This window comes from Bombus vancouverensis, chromosome 5 (genome assembly GCF_051014615.1).
Source record: "Bombus vancouverensis nearcticus chromosome 5, iyBomVanc1_principal, whole genome shotgun sequence".
NCBI lineage: Eukaryota > Metazoa > Arthropoda > Insecta > Hymenoptera > Apidae > Bombus > Bombus vancouverensis.
This window is the reverse complement of record NC_134915.1, coordinates 19,173,869-19,198,150: the sequence shown is the minus strand read 5'-3', so window position 1 is coordinate 19,198,150 and position 24,282 is coordinate 19,173,869. Positions and strand designations below refer to the sequence as shown.

At 30.3% G+C, this 24,282-nt stretch overlaps 4 protein-coding genes across 12 annotated transcripts; 3 read left to right on the top strand and 1 right to left on the bottom strand.

Moving 5' to 3' along the window:
- Positions 1 to 3,227: 3,227 nt before the first annotated feature.
- On the top strand, positions 3,228 to 6,759 carry SelR (methionine sulfoxide reductase SelR). 2 transcript variants are annotated; one of them, XM_033337824.2, is made up of 3 exons: positions 3,228 to 3,463; positions 4,083 to 4,255; positions 5,959 to 6,759. In XM_033337824.2, the coding sequence occupies exons 1-3, from the start codon at positions 3,342 to 3,344 to the stop codon at positions 6,147 to 6,149; spliced, it is 486 nt and encodes a 161-aa protein (XP_033193715.1). In that variant the 5' UTR covers positions 3,228 to 3,341; the 3' UTR covers positions 6,150 to 6,759. The 2 variants fall into 2 exon arrangements, with proteins under 2 accessions (XP_033193715.1, XP_033193716.1); XM_033337825.2 differs by having other exon boundaries at positions 3,229 to 3,463; positions 5,995 to 6,759.
- Positions 6,760 to 6,936: 177 nt separating this feature from the next.
- Positions 6,937 to 14,934, bottom strand: Pak (serine/threonine-protein kinase PAK 3-like protein). Of its 3 annotated transcripts, none has more exons than XM_076618351.1 (10): positions 14,799 to 14,934; positions 14,438 to 14,626; positions 13,503 to 13,698; positions 12,085 to 12,253; positions 11,845 to 12,001; positions 11,657 to 11,774; positions 11,274 to 11,557; positions 10,687 to 11,182; positions 10,361 to 10,579; positions 6,937 to 10,243 (listed from the first exon to the last, which is right to left on the bottom strand). In XM_076618351.1, exons 2-10 carry the CDS (start codon positions 14,491 to 14,493, stop codon positions 10,160 to 10,162), a joined length of 1,779 nt encoding a protein of 592 aa, XP_076474466.1. In that variant the 5' UTR covers positions 14,494 to 14,626; positions 14,799 to 14,934; the 3' UTR covers positions 6,937 to 10,159. The 3 variants fall into 3 exon arrangements, with proteins under 3 accessions (XP_076474466.1, XP_076474467.1, XP_033193708.1); XM_076618352.1 differs by having other exon boundaries at positions 14,438 to 14,546; positions 14,799 to 14,933; XM_033337817.2 differs by having other exon boundaries at positions 11,845 to 11,980; positions 14,438 to 14,805.
- A 315-nt stretch (positions 14,935 to 15,249) lies between these two features.
- On the top strand, positions 15,250 to 20,252 carry RagA-B (Ras-related GTP binding A/B). Of its 6 annotated transcripts, none has more exons than XR_004464443.2 (8): positions 17,528 to 17,838; positions 17,926 to 18,007; positions 18,138 to 18,237; positions 18,321 to 18,705; positions 18,775 to 18,990; positions 19,060 to 19,175; positions 19,241 to 19,428; positions 20,132 to 20,252. XR_004464443.2 is itself a non-coding variant. In XM_033337819.2 (8 exons), the coding sequence occupies exons 3-8, from the start codon at positions 17,996 to 17,998 to the stop codon at positions 19,330 to 19,332; spliced, it is 921 nt and encodes a 306-aa protein (XP_033193710.1). In that variant the 5' UTR covers positions 17,533 to 17,592; positions 17,762 to 17,838; positions 17,926 to 17,995; the 3' UTR covers positions 19,333 to 19,382. The 6 variants fall into 6 exon arrangements, 5 of the variants coding, with proteins under 5 accessions (XP_033193712.1, XP_076474468.1, XP_033193711.1 ...); XM_033337819.2 differs by lacking the exon at positions 20,132 to 20,252 and having other exon boundaries at positions 17,533 to 17,592; positions 17,762 to 17,838; positions 19,241 to 19,382; XM_033337821.2 differs by lacking the exons at positions 17,528 to 17,838; positions 20,132 to 20,252 and adding an exon at positions 15,250 to 15,376 and having other exon boundaries at positions 19,241 to 19,382.
- Positions 19,291 to 23,679, top strand: CAHbeta (carbonic anhydrase beta). Its single transcript, XM_033337823.2, has 6 exons — positions 19,291 to 19,428; positions 20,327 to 20,526; positions 21,214 to 21,298; positions 21,586 to 21,773; positions 21,843 to 22,034; positions 22,800 to 23,679. Exons 2-6 carry the CDS (start codon positions 20,434 to 20,436, stop codon positions 23,007 to 23,009), a joined length of 768 nt encoding a protein of 255 aa, XP_033193714.1. The 5' UTR covers positions 19,291 to 19,428; positions 20,327 to 20,433; the 3' UTR covers positions 23,010 to 23,679.
- The last annotated feature ends 603 nt before the right edge of the window (positions 23,680 to 24,282 follow it).

The window sequence follows — 24,282 nt, the reverse complement described above, 5'->3', positions numbered from 1 at the left end:
GTAGATTGGCAGCAGAGCGTAACAGGCTCTGCGTAGCATAATCAGACGGCAGAAAGACAGCAGAAATCCAGCAGATCCTGCGCAACTTCGACAATTTAAAGCGCGCACATACTTTTATTTATTTAAATAAGGCCACTAAATTACTCTTATTACTATTATTGTAGTAAGCAAATGAATAATTTTCATAATACATTTTTTATTATTAATAAATACATATTTATTGTTTTATAGCATATAGTTTTATGTATAAACATAAATTAACGTTAAGCACCCAGTGCAATCCTCGATTTCCGGAATGTCCAAATACAGTATGTCCGTTTTAAATGTCCACGCATTAACATATCTCCAAGTATCAGAAATGCGAAAAGAATGTTTCGTATAAAAGTTGCTTGACACTTGACGGGGAAAAATTAATAAGATATTACCATTTCTTTCTACGTTCTTATCTAAAGAGATTTCAATGCCAATGTATAGCTTTTTCTAATGGTATTGTATATTTTTTTGTACACCGCTAGATACATATTTTTATTCTCTACGAAGAATGTATGAAGATATTGGGGCTGAGAAACGGTTGATTTAAAAAATATAGCAACTTTAATCTTCCAAAGTTTATCGTATGAAAGACAAAGAAAGACAACGCAATGTCTTACATTTCCGCAGCAGTAAGGCGACCAAGGTACTAACGCGTGCGCTGCACGTCACATGAACGCACAACATATATATAGACAGAATACACTGTCATAGTGTACACACTGAATAGACAGAATACATACAGGGAAAAGTTGTTCAAAATGTCCTATATTCGAAATATCGAACGTATCCAAAATTCATTGAAATCTAAGAATAAGTAACTTTATTTATAATTAATACTATATTTATAATTAATTTGTTAATATTTTATAGTCAAGGGTCGTCGGTCGCCGGATTGAAAAAACTTATCTCGAAACACAAATCTAATACACTGATGATATTCGTTTCTAATTGAATTATAACAGATATTTCTTACAATCTTGCATACGTAGTTATGATCGGATTTTGGTAATTATTTATATTAAGGAACACGTATGTCGTTAAGTACTTGATTCTGAGTAAATTTTTGCTGATAACTTCATCGGTGGTCTAATTATTGCTTTATTAGCAATTTATTGCTTAATTATTATATTTGTAGAAAAAAAAAACTGTTCCTCTTAGTACATTGAATTTTGCCTATACGCTTGTATGCTTATTTACTGTTCCTAGATTCAAGTTTCTCTTCAAGATTCTTTTCTATTCCTGTAGAGACTGCCGATGAATGTTAGACATGAAAAAGGATAATGCGAGTGAAAAAGAAAGAGGGACTAGGAGTCGAAACGTTTGGCTTCCATATGAAATAATAGGAAGGAAATCTTTAACTGAAATATCAAACTTTTTTATTTTTCATTTGTGATGAATAGAACCTTTATCAACATGTTTTCTACGCGTTTCTGTTTGCTATAATTTGCGAACATATTCGCTTACTTCATAAATAATAATTAAATACATATCAGTAAGTAAATACAAAATTCAAGTTGTACCGTATTTGGTCTCATTTTAATTAAAATGTTCTTACAAATGACAAAGTTCTGACAAAGTTTCATTGAAAAAAAGCCAAAGATAAGAAAATTTCACTCTTCGATTAGTACTGACATACATACGTACATCATCTGAACGATATCTGACACTGGATCGTGTTACACTACTCGACCGCGGCTGGCTCTGGAACTTACCGGCGCGTTATGTAGATTTCACATGATTGCCTACCTGTAATTTGATCCCCACCCTCCCATCCCTATGATGGGGATGACATCCGTGCGATTACCAAGAATAAGAGTAGATTCTTTTCCTGCAATTGTTATAGAAGTTTTCCTTTCCAGTATTCACTTCCATCCAGGTTCGTGCATGTCTCACGGTCAAAGTATCAATGACATGCTACATATATGTATGTACTTTAAGCGAAAAGTGAAAAGGAAAAGTTCCAAAGGAGGAATAAGCAACTAAATAACTAAAGCGAAAAGATGGAAAAAGAATAATATCTTCGACAAAGTCAGATTTTAAGTTGGATCTGAGGGTTCAACGAAGTCAGAGGAAGCGTTCCGTTGATCAACGCGTTACTAATTTTTGTTTTTATTGCGTTTATTGACAAAGGTTATTAAATATTACAACGAATCCAATGTTGGTTCTTACTTTAGGGCATTCGCAGATTATAATTTTTATCGTTTTTGAATAGCGATCACGACATTTGTTTTTTTTTTTTTTTTTTTTGTAATTTAATTACGATCAAGTTATTAGATATTATATGCCTTGTCATGCCATATTGAAATAAATAGTTGAAATAATAAAATAGTGAATAAAACGGATAATAAATAAAGTAGGCCACAATAAGAAGAGAGTACAATTAATGGAAACTGAGTAATGTACATATGTACATTAGTACAACATTAGTACATACATGTACAGACTGTATATAACTAATAAATTTAGGAAGTGTACTTTTTAAACTTGTATTACAGGCTCAGATGAAGAAGTTGTAAGAAGTGTAGCCTTTACTGTTTTTTTCGCGATTGCGATCAACTGCAATTTATTATGTAATAAACTAATCCTCCTAATTTGTTTTAAATAAATTCAAATCGTTTGGCCTGATTTTAAAAAAGTTATTCTGTTTTCAAGAGTGTACCAACACTTTTGTTCGTGACTACATATGTTTAAACACTTGAACGTTATTAATTCATAACGCTACTTAATTCTGAATATGAATGTTTCCTGTTCTTTCCAAAACATTATAGTATCGATCGCAAACTGTGTGAAGGATAAAAACTGACTGATTTGTATTTTTTCCAAATATGAAATATGCGTTGCATTTCTCACTGTCAATGTATTACAATAGCTAATTTTAATAGAAAATTATAATTTTCATTTATATTATACGTGAAGTATGGAATTTATTTCGTATATTGTAAATAATTGAAATTTCATTAACTTTTATATATATATATATATATAGCGCACACTGAATACGTACATATTTTTTACATTTTTTGTATGTATAATTTAAACAGTGATAATGAAAAACAATCGTACGGCCTGGTCACATCATATAGCTTTTCTTTATAAAAGCCACGTGTTACTGCGAAAGCGTGATTATCAAATCTATTTGCCAGAGAAGCTGATTGGTTAACTCAAGGTCACGAAATCTGATCGTCCATGCTTCAAAGGAGCAGGCAGCAGTGCCGCTTCTGTTCTCTCGGTGTATAGTTGCGAAGTTCTGAGGAAAGCGCGGCAACTAGACTGCGTTCTTTTTTTATTGTTAAAGTTGCTATTATTGCATGCTTCTTAACTTGTTCCAAAGGTTAATTAGGAGAATGACTGTGGAAATCGATAAAGAAGAATTAAAAAAACGTTTGACACCGCTACAGTGGCACGTCACGCAGGAAAAGGGTACAGAGAGGTACGTATATCGGGAATTTAATTCACTTGCTATGAAATTAAAAATTGAATCGTGTCGATCTTTATATCGGTATATGTTATTTCTCGATTTCATTAGAAAATTAGTTGTAGCTGTAGTAAAGTTTCGTGTAAAATATAAATGTACGCCGCTATATCGTTACATACGAGTCTATACATGTAAACAATATTTTACAAAATTCTGAATTTTTTTATACAAACTTGAATAACGATGCTTTTAAATCCTGCAACGTGTAACCTATTAATAATATACGTTTTATACATCTTGTAATTTCCCAAGGATTAATGTTATAATCGACGAGTTCGATTTTTTGTTACGTATAATTATCAACTAACAATGTCGCATTATTGAACCTTTAGTCACTTAGGTTTAAGTAAATTGCAACAGTCGCATGATACAATTTTCCAAAAATATTGTCGTACGATCGAAACTGGTTTACTTTTAGGTGATGTGAGACTAAAATAACTTTTTCAAGAGCATGTATTGGCTTGACTTTGCGTCATGACCGAGTGGTTTAAAAATAAAGTATAGGTCCTCACAATTAACTTCCTAGTGTACATGCATCTTCATGCTTCTAATTGTTCTTTGTTTCTCCATGCAGACCTTTTTCTGGTTGCTACAATAAATTCTATGAGAAAGGCACGTACACCTGCATAATCTGTGATCAAGAATTATTTTCTTCTGACACAAAGTACGATAGTGGTTGTGGTTGGCCTGCATTCAATGAAGTATTGGAACAGGGACGAGTCAAGTTAACCAAAGATACTTCACATGGTAAGCGGATATATGAATTTTGATTTACTGACAACACTTTCAGAATTATGCTCGGATTCTTAATACAATAACATAGTATTCATCATGCGTATCATTTTACATTAATTACATATATCTATTTAAATGGTACATAGATAAACTCCTTATTATCAAATTTGACTTATATGACAGATTGAGATATAACACAATATCATATCATATCACAAACATTAGAGTTTTATCTGTTTACCATTCTTGTACATTCTTCATTTTTTCTTACAATTACTCTATCACAAAACCTTTCCTAAACTTTTAGTTCTGCTACTGTCTCGTAGTCTCCTAAGTCTTCTGTAATTTGTTTATCATTTTATTTGGTCAAGTCTTTGCAATATTTTACATATAGTACAGACATACATACACAAAGTATTATAATATCAATTAGTAAAATATATTGGTACAGTATATTATATGCTTTATGCGTGATAAGTTTATCAACATAATTCAATTTTTGTCACAGATATATACATGTTTTTAATGTATAAGAACAAAATGACTTGTACACATTTATACTATTTGTATAATTTATTTATATTAAAATTATAATACTTGGGAGGCAATATTCCTTGTATCCTTTACCTCGCATGTTAATGCTTAGAGTGTGATTTGTGTTAGACTTACATCGCCTATTGTACAAACTAAGGTCATAATTATCCATTAAAAATAATCCTTTCTATATCTTATTTCTGTATATATGAAAAATATAGAATTAATCTTTTTTTTTTTTTTTTTTTTTTTTTTTTGGTATTTAATCATGTAATAATTCTTTACATATAGCTTTGCTTTATGTAACATTAAGATTTTAATAAAATTATTATAATTATTAAATACTTTGCTTATATGAAGACTAAATAATAAAATTACAAGTTTAAGTTTGCATTAGAAGAGAGTATGCGTTTTGTTATATTGATTACTAAATAATTCATACGTTTGTTGGTACTAGTTACGTTGAATCTTACTTATACATGTAGAAATACATTGGCAAATAATGATGTATAACATGTAATATTAACCAGGTTGTGACTAGAATATTTGATTAGTTATTTGAATGTTACTCTATATGCCACTTACAGATAACAATATTGTAGTAATTTATTCATAAAAGTAGGTTTGGCAATATGTTTAAATCATGTTAATTAAATGAAAATGTTTCTTTCAAATAGTACCATAAAAATATTTGACTAAAGAGGCAAATATTGCTCTGAACTATTTTAATATATCTTTTAATTTTGTCATACAATATCAAGACAATTAGATATCAAAGGGAAATTTGGACAGAGCTTCGATGGATGAGTAAAGCAAGGGACAAGATTACGGGTATTGCTTAGAATGTGTAGCTATTTCTTACTTTACGCATTATTTTAAGGATATAATTAATAATCACAGATATATCTTTATTTTTACTTAAAACTTCTATTTCTTGTGAATACTTATTTAGGTAATTGATTTTAATTTTCGTTACTATCAGTCTATAGCTTTTATTAATATTAGTTTACTGTTTTTGGTGCTGCTATAACTGGAAAATATTTAGAGTGAACAAACAAAGGTGTTGGTCTGCGTTTAATCACACTCTATTATTCTATTTCCTTTGTCTTCCTATTGCTCCGCTACCACCACTTCACTTTCACCATTGACACACGAAAACTGCGTCGACAATTGACGTACAGTTGGTGGAAATCTACTACTGCTGATCGCAAACCCAGATATGGTGCGGACCGAGGTGACCTGTTCAAAGTGTGGTGCACATTTGGGACATGTATTTAATGACGGGCCAAAACCTACAAGGAAGCGATTTTGCATCAACTCGGCATCCATAAACTTTCATTCAGCGGGAGAAGAGAAAAAGATGACATCATAAAACTAAGGAGGGCATAAGTTTTTAATAAAATTTTTGAAAATGTTTAAAATATCTAACTTATCTTATTGACAGAAAGAATTTATATTTCTTAATAAAATGTGACTCTATTTGATATTTTGTAATTTGCTGTTACTGTTTTGTTACTCTTCGGAATTATAAAGTTCCTTTAATGACAAAAGCAATCATGTTATTAAGAAACAATAAATATTTTTATGTTAAATCTTAGCATACATATTCCATAGTTGCTATGAATATATGTCTTGTCTATGCGTCGTAAACTCTGAGATTAATAACATTTATTAGAAAGCATAGATTATAATACACAGATGTACATCCATAGCGACAAATCTATTAATGGGATACTAGTGAATAATAGTGAATATCTGCATTATTATAATCTTAGAATAAATTCGATTCTGTACATACACTCTAAATGACTGTAAAATAATACATTTAGTGTGTATAAAATATAAAAAATTAATGTAAAACACTTGTCAACTAACTTATAAAAACATTCTATTATTTTTTCATGTTACACATTTCATGGACAGAACGTGTAAATAATAAGTACTATTTATTTGTCTGAATATATATGCTAATAATATAAAAAGTTTGTTATACTTTGTAATTATTTGTGGTGCACAGTCTTTTATATCCAAAAAGAAAATCTAACTACATTTGAGTTTCATAAATTTACTCTACTCTTACTGTATCTATAGAAGAAATACTTTATCGTTCAATATTATAAAATAGAAGGAAGGATGATTTCATTCAAAGAACTAGGACGTTTTGTTATAAAATGTTTCCTTATATTTTAACGTTTCAAAACAAACTAAAAGATGTTACAGTACAATATATACGCAAATTCTAGGCATAATTTTTACAATAATTCATTATCCATTTGCTGCTTTCTTTCATTTTTAAATTCGACACTGTTAAGTATTAGTTTTCCTGAGAAACCAGAATTTTACCAAATATTTTCATTAGATAATAAAAGCCAATTTTATACAAATAGAGGTACAGTTGAAGTGGGAAATTTTATTAAAAATTTGAAGCCAAAACGTTTACTGTGACATGTATAAATGAACTAGCGGCTTCAGTATCAGTAGGCCTGATTTATTTTATAATTGAGATCTCGAAGCATTTTCAAAAACATCATAAAAAAAGGTATTGAAAACATGCATATACGTACTTAACTTGATTTGTGTATAGGAACCTATTTCATAGTTCTAAACTGACAATAATACATTCCTTATGAGGATACATAAATGCACTTGTAACGGTAATCAAGATGAAGATGCAAAAACATTTACACTTGTCCACATTTTTATTATGTGTTTTATACGTAATTTTGTATTGTTCATCAATATTAAAATAATGACGATTGCTTGCTAATTTTATAAATAATGTTTACTTTTATTACAGTAAGGCATATTAATACAACTTTTGTACTTTTGTTTATTCTCTATACATAAGCAACAGGATTCATTCAAAATATTCATATTTCTAATTATTATTTGCATACGTTTCTATACAAATTTTTCAAAATATGGACAAGTAAAATTTTGCATCTAACTTGCCTCGATTTACGAATAAAAATGAATCTTATAGATAGCTACTACTTGTAGCTGAAATATGCTTAATAACTGTCGCAGTAATATAATAGACATAAAATGGACGTTACTTCTTTTTTCTAAAGATATTTGTGAAAATGCAGGACCTCGTTCAGTATTTCTGATCGAGTTGTTAACGTCAATTTTGACCCTGAATCTCATTTTCTTTTCTTCTTTTTTTCTTTTTTTTTTTTTACAGAAATGTATATTTATTAATACTAGACGTGCACAATTATTTCGTTTTCTATACCTCCTATAATTGCTTACAATTCCTAGAAAATTTGAAGTTGATGCTGAAACAAAATAATGCAAGAGCTCGTTCTTACAGAATACTGAAACAAATTCCATGCGATTATATATTATAATCCCTGATTCTTTACAGGTAAGTAGATTTACCCTTCAGCATACAACTCCAAATTTAGGCGTAAGCGCACAATACAAACTGAGCTGCTTCGTCTGTCAAGTATAATTAGACATTATCGATTATTATAAAAAACTAATCAGGCTTTTTAATATTACGAAAGTAATAAACTCAGTAAATAATGAATATATTATTACATATACGATTGTTCATTACCAAATAACGTATGCATTTTCCTTTTTTTTTCCTTTTTTTCTTTTTCTTTTTTTGTTTCATATGTAATATGTTAATTTCTTCAATATCTATTATAATTTTACGTGGCGTTCTTTAGCTTTAGTTTACGATAAACTCCTATACGTAACGAAGATGCAAAGAATAAAAGTAACAAATTCGAAAGTTCGTATTCCTTAAACTAAAAGTATCCAAGGTTTCATTCTCAGTAATATAGTATGTTTAAGATATAATATAATTAGGAAAGACATTAATTATTACGTTTAATGTAGTACAACCATACGTAGAAACCTTGTCTTATATAATCATCGTCAACATAAATTTATATATTTTTTCTCAATCTGTATCTGTATTAAACAAAATATGAAATTATTCTGTTGATGGTTCAAGATCATAAGGAATCTAGCGCGAGTTTTTCACGTCTCTAAACATGACAAGACAGGCACTTTATAGTGTCACAAAATGTTCCTATATCTGAACCTTGTTTTAAAATTTCGTCCATCATCCGTTCACTTCTTAATAAGACACGTTAAAGACAACTTATGTTTGACCTGTATCGAAGAACACACGTAACTAGACATTCGTCTATAGAAAGATGTTCTCACATCATAATATACTTTAGCAACAGGGTCGATATTTTAACGTGTCCCGTCAGCGATGCAAATGAGAAAAAGTACTTATATTTTATCCTACAACTATAAATGAACAGCTTTAAATAAGAATCGCGTGTATGAAATTCATCATAAATTTCATTATGTATGAAATTAATTGCCTATACTATATACAAATTAACATAATAATGCGAAAGTTGCAGTGTCCAAATACTTAAAAGATTCATTAAAACTTCAGTTTAATATAATAACATAATGAAGTTTACTAACATCCAATTGACAAGAACGTGATTCTTGAGAACGTTTAAAACAAGTTAGGCTATCGCTTATACATCTACGTCATACTGACAGACCAAAGACTGAAAACATATTGCTCTGCTCTCCATATCTTCATTCAAAAAATATAAGTCTGACACGAAGATCAATTTTCTTCTTCTACGATTTTTTTTTTTGTTAAACCATAATAATATATTAGAATAGGTCCTATGTACTTGTTCACATTTGTTTTGTGGTATTATCTAATAAGGTTTTTGCTATAAATAATGTATGTTTGTAGCTAACTCTGATCTTCAATTTTAGAGTCAGTAATACTAGCTTTATATTTTTAGAAAATAACTGACAGTCGCTTGAGAATCCTCGATGACAGTTCGGTATTAGTACAAGAGCTCTTCAGGCAACAACCCACTCGTACAGTTTATCTTTTACTTTGAAGACTATTTAAATAAAATGTTGAACTCTTAGTAACTAATATATACCCATCGAGGAATACAAGATTTCTGCCGTCAGATCGTTCACAGTTCTTCTGATTTAACTTGATTTCCTCGCAACATGCGAGAATCGAGCAATTTAAAAACTTTGAAACCATTTCTCGATACTTTTCAAGGTATCGGATAAGTTCTATCTATCTATCTATGACCTATATATATATATATATATATATATATATATATATATATACATATATATGTATATATGTTTATAAATATATATATATATATACATATATATTTATATACGTACATACATACATACATACATACATACATACATATATATATTTATTTATTTATTTATATATGTTTATTCATTATTTATTATATATTATTGAATTATTGTGCCGTTCCATTTTGGGAGGGTGATTCATTATTTTTCTGCAAAATTATATTTTTATGATCATATCATAATACCACTCTTCTAATTACCTTTAGCAGCTTCCTTTGCTGCCATTATTAAAGGTGTTAGGGAAGCAAGTGGCCTTGCTAATTTCAGAAAAGGATGCTGCAATTTGCCATAAAAGTACAAATTTTATTAAAAGTTTATTCCATTTACGTAAATTTAAATATAAAACATATATTAATTGTACTTTAGGTTAGTATAAAATATTGTTAGAATTACCTTGAGTAATTCTGAAGCCGCTGATCGTTTCTCCACTTCGACCTCCAAACACTGATCCAAAAAGTCTTGAAAAATTCCTGACAGTTTATCCTTTTCTTTGATTTCAGGTTTACCATTTGTTGCGATCAAATATAATGCTCTTAATGGATTTTCATTTAAATATGGTGGTTCTCCTTCTATCATTTCAATAGCCATTATACCCAACGACCAGATATCAACCTATAAGATTTAAATAATTTATAAATATTATAGTACAATAGTTATATAGTAATTACTATATAGACATTGCAATGTAATAGTTGTAGAGTATCATTCTTTTCATTCACCTTTGGACCATACTGTTTTCTTGTAACTACTTCTGGCGCCATCCAATATGGTGTACCAACCATTGTAGTTCGTTTGCTTTGCTCTGGTGAAATTTGTGCACAAAATCCAAAATCTGTTAATTTTACTCCACCGTCTAGTCCAAGCAGGATATTATCAGACTTAATATCCCTGTGTATAACTTGATTACAATGAAGGAACTCCAAAGCTTGTAGGACCTCTCTACACACTGCTGCTATTTGACCCTCATCCATACAAGTCTCAGTTACAACATCTGTCAAACTACCACCAGGCAGATATTCCATAACTACCCATAATTCTTCTCCTACGAGGTAACTATCCAAGTAATTTACAACATTTGGGTGCTTATTCTCCCGCATAACCAATATTTCATTTATTATTAACTCCTTCTTTGGTTGTTGTGAAAGATTCATTTGTTTTATTGCAACTTCCATACCTGTTGATGTTTCAATTGCTGTGTACACCGTTCCCGAAGCACTGGAAGATAACATTAAAAATATATAAAAATGCAAAAAAATTCCATAAGAGAATATTTACATTTTATATTATTTTATATTATATAACTTACCCCTGTCCTATTTTTTCCATTTTCGTATATTTCCTATTTGGGTCACCTACACTTACAATTGTTCTTAATTTTTCTAATATTTCATCATCTGACATTTTTTTCTTTCTAGCTTTATCACTTTGCGCTGGTCTTGTTTGATCGGTTGTCGTTGATGTAGGAGTCGCTTGATTTTTATTTCTATCCAGTTGTGATTGATGTGGCTGTTGCGGCGTTCCGTTTCGTTGGGGTGATCCTAACGTGGTAGTTAATGGAGGCGGTGGTTCTTCTTCTATTGGCTTTGTATACTATTGCAAAGTATTTAATTTTTTAGTTTAGTACTTACAACACTCAAATATAGAAAAATAATTCTAATTTTTGACAATTTGCAGACAGTTATTACTTACGATCGATTTCGTACGTTCGGGCCTAGCAGAAATCGGTGGTGGTGGCGGTTCATCTTCCTGTTCGGAACTAGTCGCGCAAGCATCCGTTGGTGTACTACTTGGACTACTGCTGCTTACTCTATAATTTTATATACAGAATAAGTACAAAAATAGGAAGAGAAAGAGATTTGGAAGCATATGAGGCTTACCTGCTGAGCGAATGTTGAGAATGAGAACTTCCAGAAGCTTGTGACATTGCTTGACCACGAATATTTCCTCCTCCTCCTCCTGTCCCAACACCTATACCCACCATGCTTCTAGGACTACTGGCTCTCTCAATAGGAGCTGCACATAAAATTTCCTGTGCTTCATTCGTTAATGTATATATAACTGGCATATGATAATAAGAACATTATATATTAATCTTTATGTAAATGTTATTAACTTACCAACCACCCCAACCATTTTTGTAGTTGTCATGTATTTGGAACCTTTTGTTTCTTTACTGCTACTGTCATACCAATTCAGAACATCCAATACAGCCTGTGGATTTTTCTTCTGTTCTTGTTTACTAATATTACTAGACATAAGCAACCTTGCCCATGCTTCTGGCATCCCCTAAGAACAAAAGTTATATTTCAAAGTAATCATTAATAGTCTTACATGTACAAAACTTTAAAGAAGATGTAACTGATAGGTTAGGATATAATATTTACAAAAGTATAATTCTCAAAGTTCTGAAAACTAAGAGAACACCGTGCAAATATAAAATATTTAAGACTCCAATTGTTACAGTTGTTGAATAAATAGTAAGATTGTAAGCACTCAAACCAATGTTAAAATTCATTCTGCAAGAAAGCAATAATATTAAATGCAACGTTGACTAAAGCATCTATAAATCTACTAAAGCAGCTATATGCTTCTAATCTATGATAAACTCTAAATTTTGAAATAAAATATAACAACTTAATCCTGTTAATTGCAACAAAAACAAACAGTTAAATTAAGTGTATGTATAATAAGAAGGATTATAAACAAACTACTTTTGTGGTCATTTTAAATTACTTACTTTTAATGGCAGCTTGAAAGAAATACGTGTCTAGTTAGTTTTTCATGTGAAAAAATAATAGGTATAAGAAGCATCAGACAAATTACCAAATTACTTTTCCACAATGTCCATACACATGTGAACAAGTGATGAAAATTTATTTTTTTTTTTTTCGGTACGAAAGATCCATTTGAGATATACTTTTTAGACAAAGAAAATTGTTTGCATTAATATTTAATAATACATTACTAGTTGCTCTTACGATGACACACGTTTCACAAATGAATTATTCTTCACATACATATATATATATTCATTTATCACAAACACACTCGCACACGCACACATACATACACGCACGCACGCACGTACGCACAATTTTAATTTATTGAAATATAATAAAAATTGCACTATAAAGTAAATTAAATTCTATCCGGGTTGTAGTACTGTAACTTACTTTATTTCCACATATTTTTATTATCATTTATTATGCAATATATTAATACATGAATAAGCCAATGAAAATTGCAAAGCGATTGCTAAATATTACCTATTAATAAATATCAATTTAATAATGTTCCATTGGTGAAAACAACAAATAAAAATTCAATCAGAGATGTTTCATATCTAAGAATTAGTTCTTTTTTTCTTGCATTGTCAGAAGGGATCTTGGAGAATTTATGTAACCAGTAATGTAATGCAATAAAGAATTACTATGTAATGTCTATTTGGATACTCCGTACCATCGTATAGTAGCAAAGCGGAAAGCGAGTGCATCTTGAACAATAGTAAAAAATTGCAAATAGTGAATTGACTTACCGTAAATTCACCAGTAACAGCGTCAAATCCAACATGTACAGTATGTTCAAAGTTGGTGGGATAACTGATGTTGGGTTTATCCTTATTTTCTTTTACCTTCATTTTGCTTTTCAATGTTTTCTTCTTACGTTCATCAGAATCAGGTTCCTTAGGTAGTGGACGCATATCCACTGGTAAATTAGGTGTTGATTCACCTCTGAAACATGTTTAATCTATCATTATCTAACTAGTGATATCAAATGAGACAAAATAATCTTACAGTTATACATTCATTTCTATATACATAAATTATACATAAATGGAATTTGTAGATTAAATGTTATATTGGATACTTTAGTATATATTTTATTATTTATATATTTAAGTAGTAAGCTATTATTTATAGAACATACAAATATATAACTAACTTTTACATTCGTTATAATAGCTTTTATGTCTAATACATTCAAAATATGTACAAAATTAATATAAAAATTATATGTTTCACATGTATAATACATATATATATATATATATATATATACACACACACACACGTTTGTTAGTAAGACTGCATATAAAGACTTAAAAGGATGGTCTCCCACATCAGAATGTCATCGTGTCTGAACTGTAGGATTTTATTTTTAGCAACCACTAGATTAGTGTCTGTTATCCTATTTTTGGAAGATGTAGACATTTACTTATTGTAAAGAAAATAATAAAAATGTAATGTGTAACAAACTTATCAGCTTTTAGTGTTACAGAACAGTGTTCTGATATTACATCTATTATATTACATAGAAATGTATAGAACTAGAGAATGAAACATTAGACATATCTGTTACTGAATATATATTAAAATATCTAATATTAAATGATATATTCTTTCATTGAGAAATTTTTCGGTACTAGTAAATTATAACAACATAATAATATAGCATAGAATATATAGTTACCTATTTGATGTAAGTCGTACAGGAGGTGCAGGGGGTTTGTCTTCTTCATCTGACATGTTGTTTCTACTTTTGTCCCTTTGTTGCCAATCTACCTTACGTTGCTGCGTTTCTATAATTTTGTTCAAAGATTTGTTTAATACTATTAGCCCCTGCCTCAGAGATCCTAGTCGTTCTTACGTTATATAAATCCTAAAAGACTAAAGGTTTGAATCACAGTATACAGAGAATTCTTTATGTTGACAAAAACACCAAGTTGTTTGTTGAAAACATGAGACTTGAAGATCCATTCACTTTCGTTATAGATAAAAGAATTTGCTTTCTTGAATTTAGCAAACGTTATCGAAATGATGTTTGAAATTACCGGTTCTATATCACAGATATGGATATAGTCTTGGTGACCGGTAAAGAACAGGAGACAAAACGAAAGAAAAATGCCTCTCCTCGTGAGTGACAGTTTCGGGTACTTGTGAAAGGTGTTCGATTTTGAAGAATAGCGGCGTCTTCGAACGGGTCAATGTCGTGAGTATAGGGTGTGCTCGAAGACGAGGGATAGACAGGCACCTCCAAAGCGTGATTCACGCACGCACGGGAGCAGACACCGCGCCGCATCCACGGATCTCTAGTTCTCTCTCCCTCTCGCCCTCCCTCTTCCTCTGTCTCTCTCTCTCTCTCTCTCTCTCCCTCCCTCCTTCTCTTGTTCTCACTTTCCACCGTTCTCCGTGTCTGGGATGTTCTTTAGTGTCGCGATTGCTCTTTCGTTCTCGGAGTGTTTTCACTCCTCCCTTTTTCTGTCGTCTCGCACTCGCGAAAGAAAAAATACGATTGTATATCGTGTATATATGGCGCCGCTTTATCCACACGTCCGTGATGTGCCGTGTTTGGGCACGGCGGAGGCGGAACCACGCGGCGCTCTGAGTCTTATCAATGGTATCTCATTTCGTACGTATAATCGACGCCCAATGACGACGAATCTCTTCCTGTTCTTCTCCACACTTTTTTCAAGGTTGATAAGAAGTCTGAATCACCACCGCTGCCACAGTCCTCTACCACTGTACAGCGCCTCTACTACTGGAACACCGTTCACTCCCTCTCTTTCTGTACCTCCCTCCTTTCCTTTCCCTTTCTTTCCCTCTTTTCCACTTTTTCATTTGCTTCTTTCTCTCTCCTTTTCACCATGTATTCCTCTGTTCATACACTTACAAGGTTTGATCGTTAGTACTTAGTATGTACACGCATATACTTACTTTCACCCGCAACCTATTGTCGGTTAACACGAGTAAGTCCGTATATGTACATATATGTATATATGCGTGCGTGCGGGTGCCTGTGTATATATATATATATATATATATATATACACACACACATATATGTATATGTATATGATTTAAAAAGAAATTTAGAACAATATAGGTTGGAACGGTGGTAAGACTGCAAGTGAATCAATTACAGGTTAGCCAACATGGAAACAAATACATATTGTTGTAAACTTCAATATGGTTTTACTCGTTAAAATGAAAGCTTTCAGTGGATTATTATATACTTTTTAAAGATAAATTAGAAATTTGTATGTTCAAAGAGAGTGTGCTAAAATATCTTAAGATTTCGTATGTGTATAAATCGTAGTTTAGTAATTATAAAACTGCATATTTGCTATTTTCGTGTAGGTACCTATTCATATTTTTATTTTTATTTATACTAGAGTTTGTACATAATGAATTAAATATGCTTTTACAAATTAATTTTATATTCGTATTCGAAACTATTCAATCTTTACCTTTCGAAAATAGATGTAATATATATTTTTATAATTTATGTATCATAATTACATGTTTAAATCTCTTCAAAATATTTGTCACTAAAAAGTGTGCTTGTTAAAAATGTATTATCTCGGTTTATATTTCTGACAAATGAGTATCTTACTTATCTGGAAGAAGCATATATGGGGGTTAACTATATACTATAAATAAAGTAAATAATAATTTAAAAAATATGAACTTAAATTCTTAAGACATGGAGTATAATAATAATAACAATAATAAATACATATATATATACAGGACTATTTATAATTATATGCATAACAAAGACTATATAAAGAATATAATGTTCAGATATCATAAGCATTATTAATATGTATGAAATTGCATCTTAATAACTTGTATATTTCTAAGTCCATAATAAAATTAACTGATTTTTTTTCTTTTTTTGGCAAATATAAATATTTATCGTTATCCATTACAGGTAGTTTGTTAACGTGTGTCCAGAAATGAATCCTTTGATTATATTATACCTGTCTATGTAATATATTTTTGTAACTTAAGAAAAGAAGGAACAAATATATAAAAAATCATATTATGACATATTTGAGGAAGTTCTTACATGTTTTACATTCCAAAACATTTGTAAGAACATTGCTCTATCATATGTAAATTTATCATATGTAAGTTTTGTTTTGTAATATAAAATGCTTGTTTGAAAATCAAAATTCTCTTAAAAGTACTTTTTATTATTTTCTCTGTTATTCTTGATACTTTGAATACATAATACTATGACATTTTAATCTTGCAGATTTTTATCGTTTGACATATTCATATTTATAAGAATTATCATTCTGTATTTATGCATAGAATCATCATTTAGTATGGTTATAAGCCTTCCGCATGATTAAGTTGTATTTATAATGTATATTAATATAAGTAAAATGATATCAATTCTTTTATAAATGATTTTTTACCGCAATTATATTAAAGAAAATAATAGTTTCAGAAGTGTATAATGTTAGATTAATTACATTTCTATTCGATATAAGTGCTTTCCAGTGCTGCATAGTCTAAAAGCTTAAAAATTTAGAATTTATTTATTTGTGTGTGTGTGTGCGCGCGTGTGTATATATATACACGTAACATTAAAATAATTTAGAAACTTAGAAAAGATAAAGATTGGTTAAATTTGCGAAATGTTACAGAAATATTAAGTAATACTTGATAATATTAAAGGTATTAATATGCATTAATGATAAATACATTGTTTGTCATACATTTTATTAAGTACAGTTGGCTCAATTATCTTATCTTTCAATGATACGTGAATAATGACAACATGTGTGAAGTTAGCTACATACTTAGCTTAAAAGTTAATCACATTGGAAGAAGGTAGAGAGTAATCACAATTATTATAATTCATAACATAAGACTGTTTACTATTAAGGAGATCGTTATTTTCATTCTGAACAACCCATGTTTTTGATATTATGAAGTATCTGTAAATGATATTTAATGCCATTTGTTAACTGACAAGAAAATTGGTGTGCGTTTATTATAGGTTATAGAGTTGTACTATGTGATTCATCGAACAGTGTGAAATAACCTATGAATTTAACATCTGACCACGTATTTGACGTATGTTCGGAATGTACTCCTGTCATAAGTGTAATGGAAACTGTTTAACTGTGTAACTGTATCATACTATTCAATAATTTGTTGCAGGACACAACAATTGATCAACTGTCGCATACGATTTTTAACTAATTCTTAGATATAACATTATCAATTCAAGATGAAGAAGAAGGTATTCAAATTTTGTACTTATCTAAAATCATAACCGTTTAAATTAATTTGTACCGTTTATTAATAGATGTTCGTGCGTGCGCGCGCGTGTGTGTAAGTTTTACATATAATGAATATTCTATATTTTTTAGGTTCTGTTGATGGGTAAGAGCGGTTCAGGAAAGACTAGTATGCGCAGCATAATTTTTGCCAATTATATTGCTCGTGATACACGTCGTTTGGGAGCAACAAGTGTGTAATAGTTGGCTTATACCAGTTTTATCAAATATTTGTACCTTATGCATTATTTATTAATTTACTGGTATGTTTAATAGTTGATGTAGAACATAGTCATGTTCGATTCCTTGGTAATTTGGTGTTAAATCTTTGGGATTGCGGTGGTCAAGAAGCATTCATGGAAAATTATTTTGCATCGCAACGTGACAATATATTTAGGAACGTGGAGGTTTTGATCTATGTTTTCGACGTAGAATCCAGAGAATTAGATAAAGACATGCATTATTATCAAAGTTGCTTAGAAGCAATATTACAAAATAGTCCAGAAGCAAAGATATTCTGTTTAGTACATAAGATGGATTTAGTACAAGAGGATCAGCGAGATTTGATATTTAGAGAAAGAGAAGAAGATCTGAAAAGACTTAGTTTGCCACTCGAATGTACTTGTTTTAGAACTAGCATATGGGATGAAACATTATATAGGTATATCTTTGTAACTGTACAATGATTTCAATCTTTATTTTATAATTCCATGCAAGCTATTATGTTTAGGGCATGGTCTTCGATCGTATATATGTTGATTCCAAATGTGAAAGAGCTTGAACAGAGTTTGAAACAATTTACAAATATTATTGATGCCGATGAAGTACTCTTATTTGAAAGGGCAACATTTTTAGTAATTAGTTATTGTCAAAGGCAACATCATAGAGATATACATCGATTTGAAAAAGTTTCTAATATAATAAAACAGTTCAAACTTAGTTGCAGGTAACTTGCTTATAAAAAGTATATATATAAGCTAGTTTGAACATATATTTATAAATTACATATTTTTAGCAAACTAGCGGCACAATTTCAAAGTATGGAAGTTAGAAATACAAATTTTGCAGCTTTTATTGATGTGTTTACATCAAATACATATGTAATGGTTATTATGTCGGATCCTGCTATCCGTAAGTATTTAGTATCTTAATTCGTTTTTTAATAAATACTGAAATAATTATTCCTACTGTTTCAGCATCAGCAGCAACATTAATCAATATTCGTAATGCACGAAAACATTTTGAGAAATTAGAGCGTGCTAGTCAGAGCTCGGCATTAAGTAGATAGAAATCAGCTCGACCCAGGCGCGTTGTCACCCGGGTCCAGGCTGTTAATCGCTATTGAATCTAAGAGTCACTTTAAAAGAGAATCATCACAATGAAGGTGCATGAGAACTTTCCTCTTTTATTAATTAAAGTAAATCGATAATTTTGCTAATGAATGAATAATTTCAATATGTAATTTGTGACAAAACTATTATTAATACTGTCATTTTCAAAGAATTATATTGTATTTCAGAATTTTTAGTTTATTCTATACAAAATTTGAAAGAATATTTAAAAATTTTGCTACGCATGTACGTGTTAATAAATGAATACAACATATATATATACAAAATATATATATATATATATATATATATATATATATATATATATATATATATTATACTTGTTAGTATGAAATTGTACGCTATTAGTATCATGTTAAGTGGACATATATATCGTTGTTCGCTTATAGTAAATACTGTCTTGGCTCTTAGAGATAATACATGGTTTTCTGGGTTAAGCTTTTTCCTGGTTCTATGATGTTATGTATTTTATTTCTGTATAGCAATTATTCTCTCTGGCCTGTTACAAAGATATATATATTTTCTTAAATTATATTTACTTGATATAATAGTGTACATATATACTTATTATATAAACCGTGCTATTGCAACAATCAAGCTAACCGTAATTGTATCTTTCGATTTAGATAACGATAATGTTAAATTATACGTTATATTTTGTATAAAATTTTGATTGGTACCTTTTGACATACGGAAAGAAGAACAAATATTAAACATGTATGAATTTATTTACAGCTGTATTTATGAAGAAGTAATAAAAGGAACATGGAATAATAAAAGCTTATGCTTTCACGTGTATCACTAGACTGTATTTTTTAATTATGCGAATAAATAAAGTCATCGAATTGAATCTAAATTTAATGTCGTATTTAAATGAAAAGTAGAATAAGTTAAGTAATCTTTGAACTAATCTTTATACTCATTTTTTAGTTGTGTGATACATTTAAAATTGCCGCCTTCTGCTCGGCTATGGCGAAATCGTGTGTTGTCACCATTTTAGGTTGATAGAACGTGACAAAGTGTGTATTGTATCCACCATGGATAGAATAATCAAAGGAATTACGAAATATAGGAATTGCCATAGGGAAGAAATGGTGAAACAGTTTCAAAGAGTTCGAGATCATCCCGAAGTACGTTACAATTTTTTTTCTCTAAGTCACTGTTGATAACTTGTGGACATATTTCTCTTTTTATGACGTTTCACGTTTCGTCTGATATTAATATTTAAATTGCGAAAGACGGTGGTAATTATTTTTGATATTCGTGATAAAAGGTATACATGTTGAGAAAGTATAATCAAATTTAAGTAAAATATGTATTTATTTCATATATGTTTTTATTAGATTTGGAAAAGAACAAGTTTGTTTTCATATGTCCTTGAACTAAAGAATCATCCATAGGAATCATACATACATGCATGTGGATAAAATTTTATCTGTGTAAGCATGTGTCAGACATTACTTTGATATAACGCGACCTATAAAGATTAATTTAATAATAGATTGAAATATTTGAAAGTTGAAGTTATTAAATCAAATATTAAAATCCGCGTTGTTATTAATATGCTTTATTGTTGTTTTAAGTGTTTATTGCATTTATTCTTTCTCAAACTGTTGCTATGCATGAAAACTATATACATATACGTAAGATATGTATGTACGTATGTGTATATAATTTAACGTGTAAAAAAGCTATTAGAATATGAAAGTATAAAAAGTATTATAAATAATATACTGCATAAATTACATAACTAATGTAAGGTGGGATATTAACATTTATTGGCATGACTGATTTTTGTCGTTACTTATCTTACACAGCCAAAGGCAGTATTCTTTACTTGCATGGACTCCCGGATGATTCCAACTAGATTTACGGAAACAAACGTTGGGGACATGTTTGTCGGTACGAGACCTTATCATGACATTGATCTTCTCGAATATGAAACTTGTTGCTTCTTTTTTTTTTCCGGACAATTTCACTTTGCAGTTTAATACAATGGAACATTACTGTAACGTTTCTAATGTTTTTAATGTATTAATTTGAAAGATATTTTTTCTTTGAATGTGTCGTTGATTTTGCTGAAGAAACATGGTGTGAAATATTCCAAAGAACAAATATTTGACAAATTTTTTTTTTTTTTTTAAGTTTTTGAAGAATTTAAAGTTTTGTCAAATTTTATGTTTTTTCAGTAAGAAATGCCGGTAATCTTATTCCTCATTCTCAGCATTTCGTAGACGAGTTAACAATGTGTGAGCCAGCGGCCTTAGAACTTGGTTGTGTAGTAAACAATATAAAACACATTATAGTTTGTGGCCATAGCGATTGCAAAGCTATGAATTTGCTGTATGCTTTGCGGGACGAAGAATTCGCATCGAAAGTGTGTACTTTGTTAGTTTTACTATTTTTACACATATTTATTTAATCTATAATAATTGTTACCTCTTAGGTGAACAGAAGGATATCACCGTTAAGAGCATGGTTGTGTGCACACGCTAGCAACAGTTTAGCGAAATTTCAACAGCTTGAAGTTGCTGGCTTCCACGAGCCGATATTATTTCAAGCTGAAACGCCTTTACGGAAGTTTGTGGCCTATATCGACTCAGACAATAAATTTGCTATAGAGGATAAGTTATCTCAAGTTAGTATAGATGCATTTATTATCGCATAATTGGCCAAACACCTTTTAAAACAGAATAAATCGGATAAAATTTTCAGTGTATATACAGGGTGGTTGGTAACTGGTGGTACAAGCGGAAAGGGGGTGATTCTACGCGAAAAAAGAAGTCGAAAATATAGAATAAAAATTTTCTTTTTAATTTTTTTTTTTCTAATTTTTCCATCGAGACAACGATCTACAGTTTTTTTTTATTATTTATTTATTTACATTTTACAATTTGTCCAGTAGGACATTTGGTAAAATATTATAGCTTAGTGATGTAGCAATATAGCATGTGGATGGCTACCCTCAGTGGGATACCATCTTCGAGCGATCTACAGTGAGATCCGTTATAACGTACCGCACGCGTACCGAGCGAAAATTCAAAGTCGATTTTTTCGAAAACAAAGCCTCAAACGAAAAATTTTTATTCTATATTTTCGACTTCTTTTTTCGCGTAAAATCACCCTCTTTCCGCTTGTACCACCAGTTACCAACCACCCTGTATATATATATATATATTAATATATTTTTATTAATTCCCTTAACTTAAAAAAAAAAAGAAAGAGAAGAAGAAGAAGAAGAAGAAGAAGAAAGAAAGATAGAAAGAAAAGAAACGCAAGTTGTTTGGTCCAATTTGGTTATACTATAATAAAGTATATATATATAGTCGGTTACGATCATCTCTGTAATTAATAAATTTAAATTGAAGTCTATTTTAAAGAAATACGTGTATTTTAATTTCAGATAAATACTCTACAGCAGTTACAAAACATAGCTTCTTATGGGTTTTTAAAGAAACGGCTTGAGAGGCATGATTTGCACATTCATGCTTTGTGGTTTGATATTTACACTGGTGATATTTATTACTTTAGCAGGGCAAATAAAAGATTCGTAGAAATAAACGAATCGACCGAAGCGTCTTTGCTTGCAGAAATTAAGAAATATTATTCTTAAATTGCTTAATGCTAAAACGGTAACTTTTACTTATATAGGTGGGAAATCGTTTCGTCGTTGAGATTGAATAATTACGATTCGTTGAACCTCCCTAGAATGTTTAAACGTGGAGTGGGTGCGAGTTAGATACTCGCTCAATCGAAGACCGTGTAATGTACCTGAATGTGAAAGTAGTGAATTCTCTTCTATTTTTTTCTTTTTTTTTTTTTTTTTTTCTTATTAAGATTCATATTACAAACTCGTTTGCACAAAATAGATCGCCATGACAGTGTTGAAGGAATTTATAATAAGGATATTTGATATAGATTTATTTCTAATAATTCGCGGGGCATAGTTTAATTGTATATTATTATTAGTTTCACTGTATATTATAGGGAGATTTTTTTTTATGTAGCACGTGCTCGTTAACATGTAAGGTGTAAAGGAAAAATTATTTATTTATCGATGAGATCTGCACTCAGCAGAAAAATGAAACGTTATTTTTGGAATAAATGATATAATATTTTTGAAATGGTTATACGATATATACAAGGTTTTTCCACTGTGTATTTATAACAATTTATACATGTGATAGTAAATATTTCTACAATTTATGTAACTTGATATAATTACTTGTAATTTGATATAATCACTGTGATAGGTATACAAAATATAATTATTGTTTTCGATATGTTCGGTTTGATTCATTTAACGATCCGCTTGACTTGTCACCGATTTGGTTCAGTATACTTTGCGCTTGAATCACGTGAAATAAAATTGAAGTCGAGCAATAAGAGCTGGAGGACGTACCGTATTGACGGATGGACGATTTCGTGGCCAGGCGAACTAGAGCATGCCACTCCCGAAAGAGAAAGCAAAACAACGAACCAAGGTGTAGAATTAGGATGATTATAAGTATCAATATCAGATGTTCGAGTCTTATTAACGCAATGTACAATAGTTATTTGCACTTACCGCAAATATTTAAAAACCGTTGTTTACTTTTATTATTTTCGTAAATTTAAAAACGTAAAACGTGCAAATTTACATGGAAATGTTTATACGTAGTAACGAATGGTATCACAGTGCTCTGCAATATCATAGGCATCTTCTGTTAACGAACGTTTGTTAACGACGAAACGTCGTCGCTTCATAGACAGGTATTAGACGCGTCGATGCCAACAGTAGGTTTCCATGCAGCGGGCGTTATAAAGTAAAGTGCAATTGTCCACGAAACAGTGGCGAACCATTTTCGTCGCTACGCGTTTTCGTCGTGAGTCATGACGACAGGCGT